General features: G+C 40.1%; 1 protein-coding gene across 3 annotated transcripts in view; it reads left to right on the top strand.

Moving 5' to 3' along the window:
• Lrch (Leucine-rich-repeats and calponin homology domain protein) overlaps window positions 1–17,199 on the top strand; it is a 35,198-nt gene that overhangs the window by 12,026 nt on the left and 5,973 nt on the right. The window contains exons 2-13 of one of the 3 annotated variants that reach the window (XM_070665298.1): window positions 7,591–7,735; window positions 8,087–8,319; window positions 8,628–8,764; window positions 9,161–9,376; window positions 9,704–9,865; window positions 10,459–10,580; window positions 10,777–10,923; window positions 11,626–12,020; window positions 12,199–12,350; window positions 12,423–12,560; window positions 12,635–12,712; window positions 13,854–16,398. In XM_070665298.1, the coding sequence (XP_070521399.1) occupies window positions 7,591–7,735; window positions 8,087–8,319; window positions 8,628–8,764; window positions 9,161–9,376; window positions 9,704–9,865; window positions 10,459–10,580; window positions 10,777–10,923; window positions 11,626–12,020; window positions 12,199–12,350; window positions 12,423–12,560; window positions 12,635–12,712; window positions 13,854–14,093 (2,165 nt within the window). In that variant the 3' untranslated portion in view covers window positions 14,094–16,398. Of the gene's footprint in view, window positions 1–7,590; window positions 7,736–8,086; window positions 8,320–8,627; window positions 8,765–9,160; window positions 9,377–9,703; window positions 9,866–10,458; window positions 10,581–10,776; window positions 10,924–11,625; window positions 12,021–12,198; window positions 12,351–12,422; window positions 12,561–12,634; window positions 12,713–13,060; window positions 13,820–13,853; window positions 16,399–17,199 lie in introns of those variants that run through there. The other 2 variants (XM_070665300.1, XM_070665299.1) reach the window with 2 other exon arrangements.

Raw genomic sequence — 17,199 nt, 5'->3', positions numbered from 1 at the left:
AACAAAAACGTCTGCAGTGATAGAAGAGATGTTAATCTTCGAGTGGCAATCGCTTACGCGTCCGCGTTTTAATTGATACAACGTTCTTCCTAGCATTTATTAATATTTTTTTTACAACACTAATTTCATATAACACGAGATAATTATCGCTACCTCTCATTTTTCAGCGCAGGAATTCATTGTTTTGCGTAACAACGTGATAAATGTATTATCAGCTCCGACGTGTTCGCTTCGCACACGTCTTGTGCCTGCGCGAAAAGAAAACGAGAAAAAGAAAGATCATTTCGGTGCTTATAGTAATTAAAAGAAAGATGCGGCTAATAAAAAAAATTAGATTTTACTTGAGATTCTGCTGGAAACAATACACGCGAAAGTGGAATCCACGCGGAAATAAGTGAATATAATCAGGGGACGGAAACGTTGTGAAACCACCGCATGTGTCTGATAAATGTACTTCCTATACAACGCGCTTCACATATAATCTCTCCAGTTTTAAAGATATATTTGTTCGCTTCCTACGTTGCGAGAATTTAATTTATAAAAGTCACTCGTGAGCTGCAGTTTCTCGGCTGCAATCGAAAAAGTCATTGACGTCTCGACGTTTCGGAGAGACGGTCGGCTACCAATTTTAACAGCCACAAAATTGAAATTAGCTCGGCTGGGACACCCTGTATGTCGGCGCCAGCGTAAAATCGAAACGTTCTCTCGACGGTGAAAAAAAAAAGCGTCTCCTTTGTTCCCTTGCCGTACGTTTGCGTTCGTGCGTGCACACTGGCACGTCCACCAAATGTACATACATCTATAATCACGCACGGCCGAACACGTCGCCGGAGACTGCTGCGTGCACAATGCAGCGCACTGTTCGACACGCATCAGCCATCTCGTCCACGTACAAACCGGATCGTGAAAACGCGTCGTTTCAAAAATATGGCAATCTTTCCCTGCTCGTGAATCTTCCCGAGAAAAATCGGGAAACGAAATCTTTCTATTTCCTTTCTTTATTAATTTATTATTTAATTTAATCAGCGATTTCGTATTTCAAAAATCCTCGCGAGAGAAAAAAGGAATCTCCCCGGCATTGTTCAACCATTGCGCAATTTAGTTCTCCGCGAGCCTCCACGCGCGTAATTCGTGCCTGGTCGAATCATTGTGTACCAGATGGCCGACGACTCGCTGTCGTGGAAATTATCTCTGACGGCCGGCTTAGACGGAATCCAAACACCGTCCGTCAGAGCGTGCATATACGAGATTTCCAGGCTTTACAGCGACGGCGAATTCAATTTTGTCGGATGCGGGGAAAGTGGGCCTAACCGAATATTAGCTTCGAGCACGCGGACTCGGGCGTTCGAAAATATCAGCTCTGTTAACATTATTTTAACAATATTTCATTCTTTTTATACGTATCTTTACTATACCGAAATATAATTCGCATATTAATTTATCTCAACGAGCGAGCTTGCTCTTGCTGCGTAACCCAATTTAAACGCTTGAAAATTCAACGGGCGCTGCTATTAGTCATTAGCGGCTGGCGCTGAATAACGTCGAACGGCGAACGTCATCGCGTCTCGTCCGGACCCGATGCCTGGACTCTTGAATTCCGCGTGGCATCCAATCGAGTATGCCAGTCCCGTCCGTACTCGCGTCCGCGTGTCGCCGGAAGTGGTGGCGGTCCTTGACAAAAGCGACCCGGGAGGGAAAGAGACGGAAAGGCAGATATAGCCGGCCGCCTGTTCTCCACCTCGTCGCGCACCTCTATATACGTCTTTGACACGATCCTACCCGCCAATGACACGGCAATAGCGACGCGGTTCAAGGATAACACGCGACGACGAAGAAGCGTCCCGTCGCCAGACGGATGCCGCGAGTTTCTTCTTTCCGCGCGCGATTCCCTCTGGTCCCCGCGAGCCTTGTCACCTGCGCTATCTCCCGCGACGTCGTTTTTTTTTTTCTGGCCTCCCGTGCACAGTGACGTTATATGTATGTCGCTACCGTGACGATGATGACGACGGCGAAAGTCAATTACGTGAGAATCGCGCTCCAACGCGGCACGCAGTACGCGACGATCGTCGCGAATGACATTTCTCAAAAGACTCCTTTCGCTTCGGAAGATATGAATTTATCGATTCTCCGCCGGCCTGTCCGGTAATTCTTAACGTCGTGGCGAAACTAAGTACGTACTGCGTGACAACGACAGCGTCATTCGAGTGGTCTATAATAGAGGCCTTAAGCTTTCCCGATCTCGCGTTGTTTGATGTCATTATCTTACGTTGATAAGCGCGCGATATTATGTTTGAAATTGAACGAGTAGTCTATCAAATCGCGGAAATTAACAGGACAGGTTATCGTCGCCGGTGGAACAATGTCGATTGAATATAATATCGTACTTGTATCAATTATTTTATACAGAAAAGTAAGTTATAAACGAGATTGAACGACCGGCTTTTCAAAAGCAATCTCTCACGTTTTCTTTGACTCGATGCGCTTTCTTATGCAAACAGCTTTCGCTGCAGCGTTCTCGCGCGATGCATTTTGCAGCAGTCGGCTTCCGGCCGGTCTCCCGCGGAGGTAACTCGGTCAAATTTCACGCTGATAAGGGCGTGAATATTTCACTTTGTTTCATGGCACGAACGCACGCCGGAGTGTGAGCAACTCTCTCGCGCGGAGCACCTTGCGGCACTTGACTGCGGCAAATCCCCATGGGCGATATTTGCCGCCATGGGGCCGCTATCGATCGACCCTTTCCGCTTCCACGGCTTCGAGGCGGCCCTTATGTGGGCTCTTACGGCCCCGCGTATCCCGGCGCCGGATAACTTAACGACGCAAAGTTGTGCTTCTTGAACATGCGCCAGCGACAGATTTCTTTTGCGGCTACATTTTCGGGCGCGAGTACGTGACGACCGTGAAAAAGATCTAAGACATCGTGGCAGAGACCACACGTGAACGTGGACTTTTCTTTTCTTTTCTATTCTTTTCTTTTCTATTCTTTTCTTTTCTTGCATTTATGAATAAAAGAAATACCTTTAACGAAGGAAAAAAAAAGTCTTTACGTGGTATCTGTTAAGAATATTATTGGTATTATTAGCTCGCGAGGCGCAGTTACAAAGGAACTAACGCGATGATTACGGCGCCGGATATACTTATCGCTGGCGTAATACTTATCACCCATTGATCGCAACGAGCCAACCGGACTCGACACGGAATCAATATTATGTTACATTACTGCATCGTTGAGAAACAAGTCCGTCAGTCGACAGAAATATATTCTTACACGCTGCGCAAGCACTCGCTGCGTGGCACTGCCAAGAGAAATTTCAAGCTTGAAATAAAACGAAATTACGCCGAGTGTAAAAACGAAAATTTCTATCGATTTCGAGTGAAAACGCCGCGCGCAATACCGCGATGTGAGAAAAAAAAAGAAAGAAAAAAAAAGCTGAAGAATCTCGCGCTTTTTTTATCTGCGATACCTTCTAAAACAAGCCGTCGCTACGGCCTGTCTATTTTTAGACGCTTATTGCACAATAAACATCTTCGATAATACCGAGAGCGATCAATAAGGCTGATTTCCGTGCGCCTTCGCATTTCCCTGCGTCGGAAAGAAGAAATCCTGCCCGACGTGCGTGACGCGTTCCAATTAACGAGAAGTCAATTTCACCTGCACTCATGGCAGACGGCGACGTGTCACGGAGACGCGACTTTTTTTCGCTCGAACGAACCAACGATTTGCGCGAGACACACCCAGAAACCGAAGGAATTCGTTCCCCGTGCATCGGGGTTTATATCTGTGCCTTGGACGCGTACTCGAACGCGAGGCAAATGCGAACTCGCGTAGACGATATTGCGCCCATAACAAATCGATCTGTTTTACATACTCTGCGAGTTTGACCGCAGGCTTTACCAATGTAACTATAATTCAATGTAAAGAAATCAATTGCCTAATAAAAAAAAAACAAAAAAAGATGATAAAGAAATGGAATTTTTATTTTTAGAAAACGCAAAAGTTTTCTAAGACTCAAAGACTTTTACAACTTTTGTTTTATGATATTATTTAACGCTTTCGGTTAACGGGAATAGGTTTACTGAGAAAAGGTAACTTCGCTGATAAGAGAAAGCAAACTGCTCTTCAGTGAGAGATTGGGGCAAGTGCTTCGAGTTTTATCATTATAAGTCGGATATTCACTGCGGTCCCTTCTATATACTGGTATTTAAAAGAGCCGCTTCCTATCATCTTACCTAGCTCTCGCGTGCATCGTCATATCCTCAGGTGGTAGGGCGCGGTAAACCGGCTCTCTAAGCCTAAACAAACTCCTCTATCTATTCACTAACGCCGTTGAGCGGTCTATCTCGCCCTAGGGAAATATACGCGGTCTACACCACGTGTCCCATTCTAATCGCTATTCGCCTCCGTAGTCGTAATCGAATTCCACGTTTTATATACGCAGACTTATCCCGCGGCGCAGTTAATGCAGAATTTTTTTTTCCCCCTTGTCGTATTTTAACGTATCTCTATTATTTTTCGAGGAATCATCTTCATTTTTACGGCATAAATTTCGGAATAAATTCGTATCTTTCTCGATCCTTCTTAATTTCGACACATGGCTTCTATGGAATTTTTTTTTATTACTCCGCAAATAACGATTTATTTTTTTGCACCGCGGCAAAGCAGAAACTAACCAGTTAAGGTTCGAGGAAATGACCGGGCTCGGCCTTCAAGTCTACCTGTTACGAGAACGCACGTCTCTCGTGATCGCTTAGATGGAAACCTGAACGAGAGAAAGAAATAGGCAGCATTGCCGCCAGACGAGCGTCAAAGAGCGACTGTGTCTCGCCTGCCGGACATTTATCCGGGCCGATGGCCTCGCGCGCTTCAGCACGTGGAAATTAATGTGGAAAGTACGAAGCGGACGTTTTCTTTTTTTTTTCTTTTACAACTTTATTTTCCGCGCGGGTCTTGACCGTTTTTACGCAAAGCTCGCCAGATAAGCAAAACCTCCAGCTTTACAACTTATATTTTCTGATTTACATGATCCCGGCACGAATTTTGTTCTCGTCGAGCACGAAACGCGTGACTTTGCGAATATTTACGAATATATTTTTAGTTATCGAAGTTATGGTTAATCTAATAATGATAAAAAAAATTAATTATTATATTTACGTTTCGAATAAAATTAACATTTTTTCATTTTGTAAAAACAAACTGTTTAACAAATATTTCCCTCTCGATCTCTTGAGAATTTAATAATATTCTTTTACATATATAGTTTTATTATCTTTATTTATTATAAGTTTATAAAATTGCCACGCCCTTCAATCAAATAATGTGACAGTGTGCGCGTCACGCAATCGCGTATCGATCCTCGACAGTAGGACCTCGACCTTGGTCCTTGAAATATTCCGGTACATCGACCCTTCCTGAAACGTCCTGTACAACCACCGCGAAGGGCAGGACATATGATATTTATCATACCCATCTAATCATTAAGAACGGAAGTGCGGATATATTTATAGAGAGTTTCGCACGCCCGGCGTCACTGATTTTTATCGTCCATTCCTAAGTTCGAAACTTTTATGACGGATTTATCAGTATGACGAACTCCCGTTATGTCAACTGATAATGCGACACGTAAAGATAAAATCTATTCTCCACAAGTCGCACAAGAAAAAAAGTCGCACACGAAACCAGTCCGTAATTAATGATAATATCTTATAAAAATGTAAGTGAATCTTTTTCCAACGTATTATCGAAAGTACAATAGAAGCATAAATTTTTTATTCTTTTTTTTTTTCACCGACCTTTAGCACGCTAATGAACGTATTCAGAGATAAGAATCGCGTCTTAATATCGCCTCTCACACTTTCACCGCTACAATTTTGTCCCGCGAAAGAGAATACTGAGGGGAAGAGTCTCCTCCATCGGCAATATGTATCTCTGAGTCTATGAGTTATGACACGCCACACGTTGCTGAAATAAATTTCTGCAACGGAGCATTTACGATACATCATATTGATGACATGACTGCTCGACACAGAATTTACCATTTTGCACAGAGAAACGATACTCGAGAGAGAATCCAATATTGCGTGGGAGTCGCCCATGGGGTTGGCAAGGGCTTTCAGCCCCGTCTTCGTCAGACAGGCCGACGCCCTTGCGCCCCGGACATCGACCGTGCTCTACCAGACTTAGAAATGGCCAGACTTAAATTAAATATAGAATATAGACACGTCGGCAGGTTATTTAATAATGCAAGTATCGATATTTAATTCGATAAATCCTTTTAAAGATGTTCTCCAATGTTAATTTTTTTTTTTTTTTTTTTTAATATTATATTTAATAAATTATGACATATTAATTACGCAGATAAAATCCTTTCGATGAAATATTAATTCGCAGCATTTCATGTAAAAGAGTTAAATGCTTTGCCGCAATGAAAATGTAGCAAATATCGTTCTATTCACGCCTCGGATTTCTTCCCATTCGAATCGCTTCCGTTTCAATTGCTCCTTTTAATTCACGCGGCGTCTAAGAATCGCGATCGATTAACGAAGTTAGGTTCGTTAAGGCACACCCTCGGGTTGTAACCGCGTAAATTGCCGCAGTTTTCGACGAATAAAGATGAATGATGCCTTGCTGCGAGAGATTATGAACGCAATTTCCACGATTGGATTATCGCAATCTGTAATTCTAGTAATTACGATATAATAAAAAAAAAAAAAAGTAATAAGAGCTACTGCCATAAATATGCTATTATAAAATTCGATAAAAAGTAAGTCCTACTTCATATAAATAAAAAAAAAAACTTGTTAACGATAAATTACACGTAAGATACCTACATCTATTTACCAAAATAGATAGAAATGTCAATTTGGCATACATCTTATGTAATCACATATCTAATTTTGAACACGCTCGCGACATTTTGGTACCAAGCAGTCTACGTGAAGAGCGACGGCTATTTCGGAGGCATTCGGCATGCGAAATGCAAAACGGCGACGTCCTTCGCGAACTTGCGTGCCCGTAAGACTCGAGGACGGCTGTTATTGATCAGAAAGAAGGTTCGAAGCCGGGAGCAGCTGAGCTACCCTTGTCCTTTCCTGCGCTTCGAAAGCTTTTGCGCGCACGTGGCCGTCGCGCCCCATTCATGACAGCCCCCCCTCAGCAACACCCTAAGATCACCCTAACCGGGGTACACAGCTGTTGCCATGGGAGACATATCGGTACTTTATTAAGACAGTTCGATCGTTCTGTTCCTCAACGAGTTTTATCGGCCGATCGCTTGTTCAAAGGCGCCTCTTATTGCTCGAGCGACGGGCTTCTGCGACGCGGCGAACGATTGTAATTAGAACGCGGAGCTTTGACGTCGAGCGACACGCTCGTAATTGCGAATCAAGTAGCACGAGGATCTATTTTTTTCTCCCCCTTGTCCGTTTATGCATTTACAACGCGTTCTAATTTCCGGTTGAAATCACGCGACGTCACTTGACAACTGCATTTTCTTTTCTTCTTTTTTTTTTTTACCACGGAAGCGGAGACGTGATCGCCGTGCCTCCATCATCTGGCACGTAATAAAGATGAGTATCTACTTTCTGTTACAGACCTTTCGAAGAATCGTTTCAGTGAGTTACCGGAGGAAGTCACGGAATTTTCATTCCTCGAAAAGCTGCATCTCTATCATAATGCCATAAGAATAATCCCGGACACCGTCGCAATGCTCCAATCTCTAAACTACCTCGATCTTAGGTTGGTATATCTACATATGTATTTGCACGCGCACATACATTGGGTTGCGTGATATAGTATCATAGCTATTCTATACGATATGACGTAATAGCGCCGATAAACGTTAAGCTGCAGCTGTACTATGCGGCGCAGTATATTAAAAATCTTTAATATTTTATATTTACTTCAGGGAGATACAATATTGATTCAACGCATGTAATTAATTATATAATTAATTATGAATTATTAAATAATAAATATATATATGTAATAATTGATTATCTAATTATTCTTCGAAGTACTAATTCGCGGTGAATAAGGCTCTAAGAGTTTAATAAATTGATTAAGGAAATACGATATCTTAATCCGCAGTCGAAACCAATTGACGTCGCTACCTCGAGAGATATGCAGGCTACCACTTCAGACTTTGTTGGTCGCGCACAACAGATTAGCATCTCTGCCAGACGAGCTAGGCAGGATGACAGCATTGGCAGAACTCGACGCAGGTTGCAACGAAATCACGAGTCTTCCACCTCGAATGGGCGACCTTGCGCGACTCCGGTCTTTAGACTTGAGGAGCAACTTGCTGGTGCACCTGCCTATAGGTAGGCCCACCTTCTTAATGCGAACGCGATACATACAACAGATATTTAACACGCTTGGGTAAACTCGTTGCGTTAATCGCGATTGGAAAATAATTGCATCCATTCGTTCGGAAAAAAAACAAAATTAAGAAAAATCGAGTCTCCATAAATCAGTTCTGGATTATTTTTAATTTACATTTATTTGAGCAACGTTGATTTTAATTAAAAGGAAACTTAGAAGTGCTATTATTAAAAATTACGATTATTCGGATGTAAGAGAGAAAAGCACTTGACGGTATGAGAAATTGGATTCTTTAATTTTTACGCAGAACTGACGTACCTGAGGCTCGTGAAGCTGGATATTAGCGGCAATCGAATATCTGTGCTTCCAAACGAGATGAGGAAGATGAAGAGCTTAGTGGATTTCAAACTGTCCGACAATCCTCTGACTTCGCCGCCTGCCTCGGTGAGCATTAAAATTAAACGATTCATTCATTTTCGCTCAAGCACTTAAATTTCCATCCCGCAATATGCCTTCCTACGCTCTGCCTTTGGCAATTTTTTTTTTTCTTTTTTCTTTCTTTTCTTTTTTAATGAAACCGTACGTGATATTTAATCCATGAACTTTCCGCCGTTATTTTAATTTACGATCTGCCTACAGAATTGTTGAGAAATCGGTATCTTTCGCTTCGTACTTTATTCGAGACTTTATTTAAATTTATGAGCCGATGCTTCGTGACTTGAAAATATTCAATATCGTTCAACATATCCTCGGGTGGCAATATTAATAAATCCGAGTGAATGCGGGAAAATATCGATTTTACGTAGCTAAAATGATTATTCTAACTGCGAACGATTTCAGCTATGCATTCGCGGGCGAACGCACATTTTCAAGTACTTGGAGAGGCAGGCAGCTAAACACGAGAGGGCCAGAGGCGGTCGTACGCGGCGGGCACCTCTGGACGCGAGAGGTCATGCGACGTTGGACATGAGGTCACACCGGCGGCACAACGTCGACAGTGGGTACAGCACCAGCGACGGCCTCGACAAACGTTGGTCTCAGGAAATCCACAGCGCGGTTAGTTTCACCATCGTTCTCGTGGCCTTTCCGATATCGCTACACCTACTACACAAACTCTACAGCTACTTCCTCGCAAAACTATTCGGCGAGTCAATCGCCGGATCGCCCGCGGACTTCTGACCCCAAAAGCCTTACTGATCTTTGTATATAAATTATTGTACAAAAAAAAAAAAAAAAAGAAAAAAAAAGAAAGAAGGCGAATCAACCTCGCATTTCTTAATTTGCAATTATTGTACAAAATGCACGAATAAAATTTTATTAGTGCAAAATGAATACACGATTCACGATTTTACATGCCTCCTGTTGGCCACCGTTTGCGTGCAGGTACACGACGGCGAAGTTCGCGGCTTGTGGCGGCAAGAATGTTCACCGCTCTCAATAACGTTACCGCACGAGGTAGGCGTAAACGGGTCCTGCAGCGGAACATCAACACCTAGCACGATTTCACCCGGCGAGCATACGTCTTTGGAGGATGAATTGGGCAAGGTAGGCTGTCCCATACAATTTTCCCAAAAGTCAAACAAGAATTTTATTTAAAATAAAAATAAAACTCTTGATTGTCACGCTAATTTTATTCATACAAGTGATATGTCTACGTAATATTTTTAAATAATTAATTTTAAATAATTAAATTTTTATGACGATTATCTAAAATAAAAACGATCTCCGTAAAATATAAAAGCGTACGCCGTACAGTTAATACAACATTGATAATTGATTAGAGGAGAAGATATATTTTCTATTGTTATCAAGAGTTTATCGTGCTATTTAGATTTCTGGTTGAAATAAGTGTTTAAGCGATAGACTGTACTAGGGAATTTAAAGGATGAGATAACCGCTATATTTAGCTGTCGAATAGATCTCGGGGTACGGTAATGATAGTTGTCAAGCCGTTGTTGGCTGTCGCTCAAATCTCATAAAGCCTTGACCCGATAAAACGTTCTAACGATGTTTTGAAATTACGGATGCACGGTGCATTAATGTAAGTTTAAAACCGACAATGTTCAATAATGTTGATACGCTTTTTACGTAGAATTAAAAAAATTATAGTTTACGTTCTTATGTGAAATCTTTTGTAGGCGATGATATTGCACGACCAATTGGAAAAGAGGAGATTAGAAAGGAGCACTTCGGAAAATGGAGCTGACATTAGAAAACCAATGATCTCCGCTCTTCATCATACGTCGATTACGCCACCGGGGTGAGTAAAGCCTTTCGCTACGAAATCAGTGGTCAGTAACCTGACACACGTGCTTTCTTTCGAAACAAACAAGCGGGTCTCTTGATGTTTTGTCGTTGATATTGTGATACGAGTTGTCGCGGTAGTTTACATATATAAATACGTATATTTGCATGCGTGCATGTGCATTATCGTGGCTGGCAATCCCTTTTTACAGCCATCTGGAGTCTACGCATTTGACGAGTCAATCGCAACAGATAACGACCGCACAACAATCTGTATATCCGCTGCAAACTGCAACGGGCACCGCTATGATGGTGAATGGCGATGATAAGGGGCCGTACAATCACATACAGACGTACAGGTAACTTCGCTTTGGACCATATCAACCTTGTCCGTCCGAGTTTATCTCATGTTATTACGTTTGCATTACTCATTTACTTATTCATATATCTAGTAGGCGCGCCTGGTAATGTTGTGACGTATTATATGCGTTGAGCAACTACGATTTCGCCGTATCAATCCTCTGTCAATTTTTAGATAACTGATATTTGATTGCAATTAAATATTTGAGAAACATGTGCTGTATGTATATAAAATACAGAGTGTTTCAGATAAGGTGGTCACTCCCAATAACTGTGGATAAGGCAACAAGAAAATAAGACGAAAAATCGTATTATTTTACAAGTTATCGAGAGTGACATCTTACATTAAACACCCTGTATATAAAATATATGTATGTGCTGTTTATGTATAGATATACATATAAATTAAAAAAAAAATAACTAAACTGTCTTTTTAAGACAACAAAATTTTTAATTATTCTCAATAAAAAGAATTATTTTATGTATACATTTTTTTTTTTATTTTAAAGTATCGTAAGCAAGAGGATTAATACGGGAGATTGTAATATCGCTTTCGGTATTTTACATATACATAGTTGTCTTGCTTTGATCATTCATACTCGCAAGAATTATCAGATAACATTCACAAAACTGATCATATCATGTTCTTATGCATACTGTCACAATGAATGGCTTGATATTATAATCTATTTTATTCTTAGGGAGTACAAGGAAGCTTTAAAGCAGCAGAGGGCTAACGAAGGTTTAAGCGTGTACAGACCTCGCGAGCAAGTGACACCTCCAGGCAACGAGACGCAAAATGAAACAGACATGAGCAACAATAAAGAAACTATTGCTCTGACTGGCAAACAAATCTTCAACGAGGATAACACATTGAAGAGGCCAGTACAAAAGGTTACTCCGTCGCGAATAAATTACCAAAGTACGCCGATCATCAACGGTAGCAATAGCGAATACAATAAAAACGGAAAGTATCTCGAGCAACCTTATAAAAAGCCCAGCTCGCCCATTAAAACTTCGAGTAGTATCCTATCTACAAACATGAGTCCAGCGCACGCGCCTAGACTAGTGAAAACCGCGGTTGGTTACGTTGAAGGTAATTATTTAAACAAAAATTTACTTGCGAATTTACTTGTAAATAAGAGCACTCGTAATAATGTATAAGAGGAATTTTTTTCTTTCAATTTTACAAAAAGTTTCTCTTATACATTTTAACCAATGCAAAAGAGGGCTTTTATTACGCAACATTCTTATAGTATGCTCATGTTTATTAGGTAATAACAGTCCGAGCAGAAACGGCGGCAGTCCTAAATCTCCGCGATCGGTAACTTGGAATAGTAACGTGCCTGAAAAATATTCCTTTACTATGAGGAGAGAATTTGAACGTGCCAAAGAAGAGGCTGATCTCATTGAACAACTACGAAATGTAAGCACCATTATAATGAAGAGCGATTATAATTATTTCTCTGTACGGCATAATCAAAAATATATTTAATAGCATATAGAGACGAGATTAAAAATGGCATTGCCAGAAGACCTCGCACCGGCGTTAACGGACGGCGTAGTTCTCTGTCATCTGGCGAATCACGTTAGACCGCGTTCGGTCGCTAGTATACATGTTCCTTCTCCCGCCGTAGTAAGTATTAAAAAAAAATTATTTTGCGATAAACATCTTTCAGTCAGTTAAATTAACATTAACATATTTTGTAGCCTAAGCTGACAATGGCACGATGTAGGCGTAACGTTGACAACTTCCTCGAGGCATGTCGGAAAATTGGCGTTGATGAGGTAAGAAATATTAATTTTATTAATTAATTTCGAAGAAGTTTGTGCTTCTCTTTCGCTTAGGGTATATACATGCATGAAACACGCTGTCATCATTAATGTACATCATGAAATACGTTGACATAGTATATATTTTCATATCGAACGAATTAATCCGATATATTTATTATTTCTTTGACAAATAGTGATGCGTCGAGAGAATCATGTTAGTAATCATGCTATATGATCGACCGTGCGTGTTTCATTAAAGAGTACAATGCAAAACTGAACATGAGAACTCGGTATAAAAAAGTTACTCTTTATGAAGCACGGTTAGATGTTAATGAATTTTACATTGAGCGTTGTTCTTAGATCAGAACTATCGAGCCTGCTTGGTGAACAGTCGGACGGAAATACTTATCGCACATTATTCGTAATCAAACGTCTGTGTACATCGTGACTAACGCTTCGGCAATATAGCCGTCACTTCTCGATGACACTTTCAACGACTACTAGTCAGTCCCCGATTTTCATCTGATTTTAATCGAGCTGCAAACTGATTTTAAAAAATCATACGTGCATATAATTGTAAAAGTACAAGATCAGGAGAGAAATAAAAAAATGAATTAGCGAAGAAGCTTTAGTTGCATGTGCCTAGATTCCAGTTCGCTTTTGTGTTGCTTCTTCGGGGAACAGTCTATACTTTTCACCTTTCCCGCCATCATCCGAATATTTTATCGATTAACATCCACAGATTAATTATCCTAAATGTTATAAACGATCCGAAGAATTCATCGTCAATCATTACATAAAATACGTATTGCTTTTTTTCCATCCACTCTTCCTAACACTTCCTAATTGTTTTCTAGATGGAACTTTTGATACAAATTATGATAGCAAATCTCAGTAAAGAGAATTACAGAAACGAATTCTATCAAAAGTTCTCTCGTGGATATAAATAATTTCCTTCTACCACATGGTGATAGGCTGGGATGTGATAAGATGGCTATCCCCCGAGGAACGCTTCTTTTCATATTGAAATAAAAAAAAAATAGGGCCTTCCTCGAGAGGACAGAGATATACGTTGTAAGACCACGTGAGAAATATTTTCGCAATGCGTTAAAATAGAAACTGGGACTGAGTAGTATCGTTGTTGGTGTTGCAGGAGGTGTTATTGGACGCGGACGCAATCATGGACGTGGGTTACATGGACGCGTACGGGCTGGAAGCTCTGGCGCGTCTCGTCACCGCTCTTTTCCTTGCTCGCGATGAGGGAGAGAGTGGCACCAAAAAGCCAGCCGCAGATTCACTTCGTACGATTCAAGACCGCGTTCTGTCCGCGACGCTTTTCGCCACATTTCTATCCGCCCTGATTCTACTCTATTTCTTTCCGATTCCCGATTAATCAGACAACGTTGAAAATGAAAAGTCGCCAGATTATAAGAGATGAAGGTGAATTGAGAAAAAGGCGGAGGGGAGGGAGAAAAAAAATGCCAGGATCTATGGATTTCGAAATGACGATTCTCAGAGTATTCTTTGGTCTTTTTTTTTTTTTTCTATTACTAAAACGTTGCGTCTTTAACAACTACATAAAATCTGAGAATCGTTTGAATAACGATACACGCAACACTTTCAATGTTTCCTTTGCAATTGAAAATTTTTGGGTGCTATATATATTTGATTATTTTAGCCAATTCTAATTTGTTTATTGGTACTCGGGAAAATTGTCGCGTCGTAAGTGAAATTCAACTTCGATGTCGAAGACTATAAGACTTAAAGAATATCAGAACATATCTTTTGTCGCGTATAAAATTGCTGCTAGTCCTCAGCGGAGGCAAAGTACTTAATTTTCTAAAGTCGGATCATGAGAGTAGCTTTAACGAAGTTCGCTTTCTTTCGACTTACGCTTATATAAATTTCCCGTTTGAACGTACGAGCGAGAAATTTTGTAATCAACGAAGAAGTTACAGACATAATTCCTAAGTATCGTATTAATAGGCAGCTTGATGAAACGTTTAGTTGACTAAGAATCATATACGTATGATATAAATATTTTTTTTGAAAAAATTATTCTCTATCGAATATTGCAAGCGGGAATATCAAAAGGTCAAGTGATAATGTTCCCTGCAAAAAAAAAAGAAAAGAAAAAAGAAAAACACGAAGTTTAATTTTATTTTATGTTCTCGATTGTTTTTTTCACGAGCTTACTGTGAATTAATGTAAAATCAAAGAGCGCAATCAAAGTAAGAGGCGCTCGCATATCACATTTAGTTGTCTGTGAATGTATCTTACAAAATGAATCAGTTATATGATCGCCTTGTAATCGTAATCGTGCAAGTTGGCTATCGTCGGCTAGACCGATGAGATATTTTGATAAAAAGGATAAAGTTCGAAATTGAGAATTGATGTGCAATACTCGTTCAAGAATTGCATTAGTCGTATATATCCCACTTGACTTTCCGAATAATCGGAAAGTATTCATTGCCTTCTATACGATGAAAGCCTCAGAATCCCAATCAATTAGTATTGCGACATCATTCTCTGCGCTTGGGTCTGCGATTGTCCCTCAGGAAGAGAAGAAAGAGCGAACGGAAGAATAGCTATGATGCCTTCGATGGCAATATTTTTTTAAGATTCGACCAATGAACTGCCTATGGCTCTTTCAAGATTGGTGGGTCTGTGATAGGTAGCCTGCGAGTGTTACAGGATTCACGAAAAGGTGCTAAGGGAATCTTTTTCAGTTTTAGAATTTTCTATTTTCTAGTGCTTGGTAATATAAGATCTAACAAAGAAGGGTTTAAATTTAAGTGATATTTATCCATTATAAGTTAGATAGCGTGCGCGCGATATCGTAATTTCCTTATTTATAATTTCGTAGGTAGATTGATCGTTTTTCTATATCGATTATCCGGCACAACGTTCGTATTAAGAAGGGAAAAAAAATGAGATACAACACTCTTCGATATTTTATTGACCGTAATTATTGGTCGTAATTTAAAAAAAAAAAAAAAAAAGAAGGATAATTTAGACTGACGTTACTTCGATCTCGACATCAAATTTACTCGGATTTCAGTTCTCTCGAAAGATAAAAATATGAAAAAAGTTTATTTTAGTCTGATAAAAATATACTTTTACCAAAATCATCACGGCATTAATTAATAGAGTAATTATTCAACCCGATATGTTACTAACGTGAAGAAGCGATCAATCGAGATCAAAGTAACCGCGATATATGATACATGATGGTACAGACATGAGTGCCTGTTACCTGCCAATTTATTTTCGTAAAAGCTCGATAGAAATGTAGAGGGCATATATCGTCTATAATAAGTAAACGTATAACTTATCCTATAATGCTAAGATAACGCTTTTCAAACTTGTAATACGGGGATCTTTGTCGGAAAAAGAAACTCGTAACATTTTATCACATCCAAGTGATCGATAAGGTTCCTTAAATACAAAATGATCCTTATATTAATCGCCGCAGCACTTAAGGCAGTGCCAAATTTCTCAACACGTTCCATCGAACGTAACGTCGTTTCGTTTTTCCGACAAGGTCTAAGAGCGTAGTCGAAAGATGCCAATGCAAAGCGAAGCGATTTATCGAAACGTTTTAGCTGAGCGTTCTGGTAACTTTCGAAACTTTCGTAGAGCTGAAAAGCACTTTCTTAATTTAAAAAAAAAAAAAAACGAAACGTAGGGTTTGTTTTTCGTAACGTATTGCATAAGTGGACCTTATAACGAACGGCCACACGTCGAAAGAAAGACTATCACGAGCGTATTACGATATTTATACGTGTATCGTCGCGAGCCGACACGCTCATTGCTCTACTGAATGTAGCACGCCAGTATATCTTTTTTTTTTTTATTTTTTTTTTAAGAATTGTTAAGGCAAACCGTATCTTCCACAACATTTTGCTGTTACTCGGATTCAATTTGCGATCCTGCCAGGAGATGTGCGGCTTCGTACGCACATCAACGCGCAACGCGTTGATATAAATCGTCGCATTTTTTACGAGACATCGCATTTGCAATCGAGTAGGTTTCGTACTATCTAGTCTACAATAGTATCGTTAGTTACGTAAGTCGAACTATTTTCGTTCTAGTCAGATTATTTTCTCCCCCTCGCAATTCTTTTCGTTTTCCGCGATTGTAGCTATTAATTCGCTGTAGCTTCTGCACATTTTATTTGCAACTTTCAGGCAACGATATCCGCAGCTATAATTCATTAAATCGATATTTCTTTCATCAATTTAGAATAGCAATGTTATTCTTGTAAATAAGGAAAATTAGGACGCCCGGGGCTCGTTCCTTCTTTCTGATTTTTTTTCTTTCTTTTTTTTTTATTTTTCTTACTATCTCCCTTAATTTATATTTCGCGCGTTTGTTTCTGTCTCATATATAATTTATTTATGCAGAATATCACCATTTGTGATTGATCTTCTCAAAAGTTTCTAACGATGCATGTTGCTTCGATAATATATAAAACTAACATGTGCAAACGGTCAACA

Source organism: Cardiocondyla obscurior, linkage group LG13 (genome assembly GCF_019399895.1).
Source record: "Cardiocondyla obscurior isolate alpha-2009 linkage group LG13, Cobs3.1, whole genome shotgun sequence".
Lineage (NCBI taxonomy): Eukaryota > Metazoa > Arthropoda > Insecta > Hymenoptera > Formicidae > Cardiocondyla > Cardiocondyla obscurior.
The sequence above is the reverse complement of the archived record's forward strand: the minus strand, read 5'-3'. Positions and strand labels throughout refer to the sequence as shown.